Genomic DNA, 8,465 nt, shown 5'->3' on the forward strand with positions numbered 1-8,465 from the left:
ATAGCTTCAGTTATAGAAATCGTCAAAGAAGTGCCCGACATGGGAGCTCGTCGCCGTCATGTTGGAGTAGAGGCCGCGCCTATTCTCCAAGCAGGGCCCCTCGGTGAGCTCGATTTGCGTCCGATCCAAGCATCTGACGCGCGATATGGTGTGCCATGGTGCTGCAGGGAGTTCAATTTAGCTTCTGCATGTCGGCGGCGGGCCAATTTGGGGGTTGACGGCGGTGGTGCGTTGGGTGCAGCTCTGTCGAGGCCGGGGTAAGTTTGTTGTCTTGTTTCTGCAACAACGCGCATATTGCGGGAATAATGTGGGGGCATGCGGGACGCGCACACTAGATCGGACGGCTAACAGCTTAGGGATCCGACGGCTGTCCAGACGGCGGATAATTTCAATACATCTGTCGGCGGACGCATAGCACCGCCCCAAAAAGTATTCATTCTTTACAAAATTGGTGGTGTGAACCAATTAGACTTTAGACTCTTTTTTATTAAGGCATCCGCGGTGCTAGAAAAAGACGATCTTTTGTCACGTCTCGTTGCACCTGTTTTATTTAGTGAACATGTGATCGAAGATGGGACATGGAGAGGAAAAAAATGTGCTAGCTTAGACGTGAGAGAAATCATCCACAACAGAAAAATCATCTCATGGTCCTTATCATTATCTAACAAAGACGAGTAATGTTTATCTAATCTTAGTAGTGCTACTTTTTCGTTGGGCTCATCAACGGCAATGGGTGACTCAGGAACCTGGAGTCACGCAATTGCATTTGCCCTAGCTAACTAACATCCACTATAAATAAGCCAACATGCAGGCCCTCCGATTGCTCACTCCGTCACGTCCCCCGGGTCAGAGCGCATCTACACGTACGCCCGGCCTCCTCTTCAACTGAGGCGAGTATAACTAGCCACCCATAGCGTGGACGCGGAAACTTTCCAAGGCGCGCAACGGCCTCTGCCCCGATCCCGGAGCAGAGCAACAGATAGAACCCTTCCTCCCTCTCGCGAGATCGACCGACGCCGGTAAGATGCTGCCGTACGCGACGGCCGGCGAGGCGGAGGCGGCGCTCGGCCGCGCCCTGACGTGGGCGGAGGCCGCGTGGCTCCGCTACTCGGCGTCGGTGCCGGACCGCTACCTCCACTGGCCCAACATCGCCATCACATTGGTCGTCTACACGCTGGCGCCGCTGCCCCTCGCCCTCTTCGACCTCGCCGCGCCGGCCGCCGCCGCACCGTACAAGCTGCAGCCCAAGGTGCAGCACCCGCCGTCCACCTTCTTCCGCTGCTACATGGACGCCGTTCGTGTCTCCCTCCTCATCATCGGACCATATCAGCTCATCTCGTATCCTGCCGCCAAGGTCTACTACACCTCTTGCATTGTGACTTACTGGTTATGATTAGGAAATTAGGTTTTTTGTTCATGAAAAAAAAAACGTAAAAATGAAACTGCAGTAATGACTTAGATCTCGCCTACTATTACTGAGTTAGAAGATGGAAATTGCATGCGAACGTTGGAATCTTGAGTAGACACTTAATTTTCAATTGAATCTTCTGGACCTGAATTTAGATTGAAAAACAAATCACTAGATAAATACTGTGCACTAGTCTGTTAATTAGTAAAGATTCATGCTCTATATGGCGTTGATGTGGATTATTATAATCTCGTGTGACTGACCAATTTTTGATGTTCTACTGTTTGCTAACAATTTTTTCCCTATTTCTGTCGCTATTTGTACGCAGAAGAGTGTAAAATAAGTCCAGTACAGCACAGTTCAGCAACTGCAAGCTGAGCCTCGTTGGATAAAGGTTCAGAGATGTAATTTAGGTCTTTTATCTGGACAAGTACTAGCTACCTAAAGTTGATAGATATATAAAACATACATGGACATGGTGCATAGAAATTTCAACTGATGTAGATGTAACTAGTTAGAAATCCAATGACAGAAAAACACTAAGAGTAAGAACATGAGAAGAATCATTCGCAAAAAAAAAAAAAAAAAAAAAACCTATATATGCTATAAGAAATTTAAGTGCCTAGAGAACAAACTTCCAAGAAAACAACAACTCAGTTTCTATATTTTGTGTTTGTTAGATAATGGACATACGGACGGGACTTCCATTGCCGTCAATGGGGGAGATAGCGGCGCAACTGACGGTATACTTCTTGGTGGAAGACTATCTGAACTATTGGCTCCATCGGCTCTTGCACACTAAATGGGGCTATGAAAAGATCCACCATGTTCACCATGAGTTCACGGCTCCCATGGCATATGCTGCATGGTACGGACACTGGGCTGAGATGCTCATCCTTGCGGTGCCCTCCTTGGCTGGCCCTGCTCTTGTCCCATGCCATGTTACCACGTTGTGGATCTGGTTTGCTGCACGCTTGGTTGAGAGCCTCAACATACATAGCGGGTAACATCACTTGCACTCCATCTAAAGGGCTTTTTTTCTTCTTCTTGAATTCAGATATCTGACTTGTTTCATTTCTAAACATATTGAGACCAATCAAATTAACTATAAACATGTTCTTTTGTGATCGGAGAAAACATAGCTTTGTAACATGTCTTATATGAATAATTCTTCGACTACAGATTTAAGTTGCCATTCAACGCTGAGAAGTATATACCGTTCTATGGAGGGGCAGAGCACCATGACTACCATCACTATATAGGAGGACAGAGCAAGAGCAACTTCGCTCCTGTTTTCACCTACTGTGATTATATTTATGGAACGGACAAGGTATGTAGTGTTCTGCTATCTTACTCTTGAATGATTTAAAACCATATGAATTAAGAACTCATGGCAGGTCACTAAGTCATCTCTCGATCTTTTTTTCAGGGCTACAGATATCACAAGGCAACTCTGGCAAAGGTAAGCTCCTACCAATCTTTTTTTTTTCATTTTTTTGAAGAAGCGTCTTTTCAACAATCAACATTATCTATGCTTAAGCATAATAATATTTCACGCCAACTGTTACAATAATAGTGTGATATGTTGGCTCTTTTTCCTTGTAAACTTGTCCACTTCCTAGGGCGTGGCATCTTTGGTTCTCTGCTACATTATTTGGCTCCCACCAACCATAGGTTGGATAGATGGTTTTGGATTTCCACTATGATTATTATTTTCCTGCACTAGTGAACAATTCCTCATATTTTTTCCTTAAGAAATAAGTTTAAAAATATTTGTGTTGCTGGGAAGGACTCCCTCTGTTTACAAATATAATATGGTCTATTTTTTTGTGAATTGAATGTATATAAATATGTTTTAGTGTGTGTGTTCATTCATTTCAGTCCATATGTAGTCCATATTGAGATATCCAAACCATCTTCTATTTGTAAATGGAGGGAGTATATAATACATACACGCACCCATACCCTTAATTATCAGTTAGCTATAGGGAAAGTTTATAAGTTTATATTGTCAGTTCTTATTCTCTTAAATTCGTAATATGACACGTACAAACGGAAACAAAAATGAAGGTATTTATTTTACAGACTACCTGCATCCTAGATTTGTCGAGGAGGCAAACATCTGTATTATCTTAACTTTGTTCGTTATTGTATCATTGGATCGAACAGCTGAAGGAGTTGGCAGGCAGCGACGTTCAGAAAGGAGTCGACAATGGATTCAACGGTGGAAAGCAGGACTAGAGAGAGGTTGGCTTCAGAGGACTCATGGTCATACAAATCCTATCATTAATTCAAGTGGTCTCCGGATATATATCCCCATGATGGAGTACACTAGTATAAATAATTGTTCTATGCCAATCAACAACGTTGAGTGGCTCGTGAACCACCGGCAGAGTCGTTCCAAGTGTTAATTATTTCCAGTTCTCCCTCCATTCGTACACATAGCTCCACTACTTCTCTATTATCGGATGTAATAATGATGCTTAGTTCGTGATATGCTTGATAGTGTGCGTCTTTGCATACTACGTGACATGTCTCTAGCAAGCAGGCATGTGGGAACAGACAAATATGGAGACATAGTCGAGAGCATTTGCCTTTGTACTTCCAATATCAGACGTTGTACATAATTGGACAATCTATCTTTTTCCCTATATTTACGATATATGTCGTCTTTCGGTGATCAATATTTTTTGTGAGGTTTTCTTTTGGGGGGAATTTTTTATGAGCAATACCAGTATGAGACTACAAAATTCTACAGGATCACCTTGGCGATCTTGTTAGTTAGAATTGATGTGTTTGGTTTTAGCCTAACTTCTACAACAAAATAGTTGGCTAACCAAAATTTTGATGAAACTTTTGCTTGCCTTTGAGTTTGTTAACATCGTCTAGAAAAATAAATTTGAATGGGTACAAAAACATTGGCATGCAAAGACATTGATGGCCATGCAAACATAGACCAACCTTTTTTTTTTGTCATGAACAAAAAGTTGATAGGGCATATGAGTGTTGGCTACCATCCAAACACACCCAAAGTGTTCTCACAAGTATTATTCCTTGATCGCCCGAGAAATCTCCAAAAAGCATTCATGCAAGGATGTTTTTTAGCTTCTTCGTTCTACGGGCTCCTATCTATCGCGTTGCTTGTGCTTTATCTATAAAGCGAGGTGATAACCCATTTCGTATCTATTGTGTCACTTTTGCAGTGTTTTACACCTGGCAGAGAGAGCAAATCACTACAAGGTTCACGATCGCGACTGCAAACTATGGCTTGTAAATAAAGGAAAGAACATCCAAATGTACGAGAAGATACAATTAGCAAAATGTTAGCCCGGGAATTGTCGCTTTTGTACGGTAAAGTTATCCATGGACCGGAGGGGATAGATTTCCCCAGTTACTTGTAACGTGTGGAAGAGTGGATAGTGCCCTGCCCGTAGTGCGCGGAACCCATGTTGGTATATTTCTTATCGTGAACGTGACATCGCATTGCAAACTTGAAGACGAAAGCTGGGGAAAACGACAACTCAAAAGTTAGCTTGGCCTTAGCAAGTATCGTGGAGCCAATTGTTGCTTTTCCTTCTCTTAATTTCTTTTAGTTGCCGTTCCTAACAGAAAAAGGTAATCATATTCATAGGGATAGACGATGTTTTCTCTTACGCAAGGTGGTTAGTAGTTCTAGTGCAGTTCATCCACGAGTGTTCTTTTTGTTAACTTCTAGAGATGTTCCACCTTTGGTCCTAGTGCGAGAATGATTCTCGATTGATAGGCTAAACGTATGTGATTTGTTACGTGTACTATATACAAATTGAAATGAGTGAACAAACACAACAATACACACACACACACACACACACACACACACACACACACACACACACACACACACACATATTTGATTTGGAAAAAAGTTAGAATATCTTATAATTTGAAATGAACTTGTCAGGTGCTGCTTTAAATGGTGTATGCTTATTTTATTTTATTACCGAAAGAGGTTTTCATCCCGTTTTATATACAAAGCACCGAACCATAAGTATCACGATACAAACTCATGCCACCACCGCACACGACAAACACACCCAGAAAAAGATACAAAGGTGCCGAGCACCGTCACACCACCCGAACGACTACCAAGCCACTACATATGCGCGAGGACGAACCGCTTGGAGCCACCGGAGACCTCCAATCCTCCGAGGAGAGGTGAGACGGAAACGATGGAACAAGAACTCCAAGATGGTGTCTCCAAGAAGGGAATGACCACTGGTAGCCGCCACCATCCGATCCCAAAGGTGGGTTTTCATCCGGAGCAACTCGAAGGAGAAAGGCCACCACGACGGAGCATACAAGAAGGATACGGTGTCCATGGACGCCGCAACCATCGGCCAATACAAGATTGGGCAAGTGATGTACCCCAGCACACCCACCCTTTCGAAACAACCTAGCTCCGCCAACCACAAGCGACCACCCACTTGCGTGCCATGGCCGCTTCCACGCACCCGAGGTGTAAGTTCCGCCCACGAACGCTGTGCCTCCAGCCGCCAGGGCCGCCGCCTGCATCCAGACACCCCCAAGACCGACCAAAGTGATCGGCTTTGGGCCAAAGGACGCACCCGACCGAAGAAACCGCATCATTCGTCCCGCCATGAACAATGCCAGAGCTGCGTCAGCCCACACACGGCGGGGGAACGGGGAAGGAGGGGGAGCGGACGCATCCGGGCTGGCACACCCCTGTGTCGCCCCACCTCGGCGGCAACCACAGCTCCACTCGAGGCCACCAACGCACACCCGCCTGCCGGCAAGGAGAGATCCCAAGGGCCACCGCCAATCGCGAAGGAAGCTCACCGAGGAGCCCATCTGCGCGGCATGCCGTCGTCTAGCCGCCGAAGCCTCGGATCCCGGCCAGCCCGCCCACCGGCCAACCACTGCCGCGTCACACCACCACCTGTCGTGGCCATGGCAGGGGCAGGGACCAGCAGCCCGTGCCGCCAGGCCCCAGATCCGGCCCCGACCCGACCGTCCCGGGCGACCAAGGCGCGCCCGGCACCACCGCGCTGGTCACGCCGCCTCCACGAAGCCGCCGCCATTGCGCTGTCGTGCCCGCCGACAGCGCCGCATCCTAGGAGACAAGGCAGCCCCGCCGCCGCCGGCGCGTACCAGGCTTGGCCCAACGCGCCCTCTGGTGGGCGAGGGAGAGGAGGAAGGAGGGGAGGCCCGCTAGCGGCGCTAGGGTTTCTCCCGTGACGCGCGCGCCGAGGGGGGGTGGTGTCGCGGGAGTGAAGGGAAAGCCAATGTGCATCACCTGTCCTATTTTATTTTATTTGCGGAGAAATTAAATGGTGTACGCTAAAATGCATTGCAACGCGGCAGCAGAGGCTGTGACCTTACGTTGCGGGCTCTTGACATCCACATGAGGTTTATCCTTGAATAATACCACCGAAGTACTAACGACGGAGCACCAAACAAACGCTTTTGTGTTTTGTGGTTGGGCCGGTCGCTGAGGCATCAGTGGATAGACAAGTGTGGCGCATGAGAATATATATCTAGTGATACCCGCTCAGATTACCATGATACCAGCATCAAACAGAATTAGATTAGATATGCTCTAAGCAGCTATGATGTCACGGTGTATCACCTAAAAGTGATATTACTAGATATGCTCTTCTCCAACACACGAAACCAACGCAAGACACCACTAACAGGCCATCGGGCCCTCTAAAGCAAAGAGTATGTACGTCTGAACTGATAATGCTTGACCGTGTGTTATGTCATAAAGCTTTGAATCGAGCTTTGAGCTGCGTGTGTATAAAAAAAAGCAGCAATAAATTGTCTTGTTTGTGTCTTTTCATTCATGCGCAAACAGTATGTACGTCTGAACTGATAATTTTTCACTTGCAAGGTATGTAGTGTTCTGCTATGCGGGGCGTGAAGGCATGCATGCAGTGCCGAGAGTCATGGATGTCATCGATGTGTTTAGTTCTTGCTGACATGCAAGGGTGCATGTTGGATCTAGTGGCATGGTTGTTCCCTTCCTAGAGGCCCGATCTAGGTAATGGAGGCCGTGGTGGATGACGCCAGACAAAGGTCTCAGGGTTGTGGTCGGCGGATCAGTGAGGTGGTCGCATCTTTCGATGTTATCTCTAGTGACCTAGGCGGGCTCGGGCTCTCTCAGATCAGGATTCGTCTAGCGAGACTCCGTCAACGGTTAAATAGGTCGATGTTTTTTTTTTTTGAGATTCGGCGACCTTTATTAAACAATAATCATATCAGTTACAACGAAGGGGAGTAAGAAATCAGGAGGTTTATCTCGCCACTCTTCAAAAAAAATTCCTCTGTAACTAGCCCGAGCAAGCCCATGCGCTGCCGCATTACCCTTGGCATGTAGATCACCGAAACGTTTCCATGCACGATGCTTATGTCTCCAAACCGGCTCACCATACATACCCGTTAACCTCCAGTCTGTACTAGGATCCGCTCCTTTGACCACAACATCAATAAAGTTGTCGTGATAATAATTCAGTTGCATATTAACATTGTTCTTGCACATCATGATCAAACCTCCACTCCGTCCATCGCTCGATGAAACAAACATACTATCATCAAAGCCAAGCTTCACACGCAATCTTTCCCCGCTCGAATCATTCAAGTGAGTCTCCGAGAGGAAAAGAACATCAGGACTATGCTGTCGTAGTAATTCCGACAGCGACCGAATTGCCGAGGGCGTCCCCAAACCTCGGCAATTCCAGCTTAATATTTTCATTGGTCCCGGCGGTCGCCCTCTCGGGACGCCGCCGATCCAGACAGGTCATCTTCCATCTCAACTGTACCATCATCTCTTCTGTGACGTTTTTTCTCTTGGATCTTCAGAGGTGAGCTAGCATCAGTACTAGTAGTAGCCCTGGACTCAAAAGAACCCACTATATCTGAAACCTTCTCTCCTCCCATAAGGAGCAACTGCCCACCAGGGGCCTTCTCATTTGAAACCGCCAATCTCTTCCTAGCCATTCTATCCGATGTTTCTCCTAAATTCTCACTGTTTTTTTCCTTTGGCACATATAGAGCGCCA

General features: G+C 46.6%; 1 protein-coding gene across 1 annotated transcript; it reads left to right on the top strand.

The window, feature by feature from the left end:
* The first annotated feature begins 813 nt into the window (after window positions 1-813).
* LOC123091300 (very-long-chain aldehyde decarbonylase GL1-10) lies at window positions 814-4,070 on the top strand. Its single transcript, XM_044512777.1, has 5 exons — window positions 814-1,354; window positions 2,089-2,411; window positions 2,591-2,738; window positions 2,838-2,870; window positions 3,578-4,070. The coding sequence occupies exons 1-5, from the start codon at window positions 1,025-1,027 to the stop codon at window positions 3,647-3,649; spliced, it is 906 nt and encodes a 301-aa protein (XP_044368712.1). The 5' UTR covers window positions 814-1,024; the 3' UTR covers window positions 3,650-4,070.
* Window positions 4,071-8,465: the final 4,395 nt, after the last annotated feature.

The sequence above is a fragment of the Triticum aestivum genome, chromosome 4B (genome assembly GCF_018294505.1).
Source record: "Triticum aestivum cultivar Chinese Spring chromosome 4B, IWGSC CS RefSeq v2.1, whole genome shotgun sequence".
NCBI lineage: Eukaryota > Viridiplantae > Streptophyta > Magnoliopsida > Poales > Poaceae > Triticum > Triticum aestivum.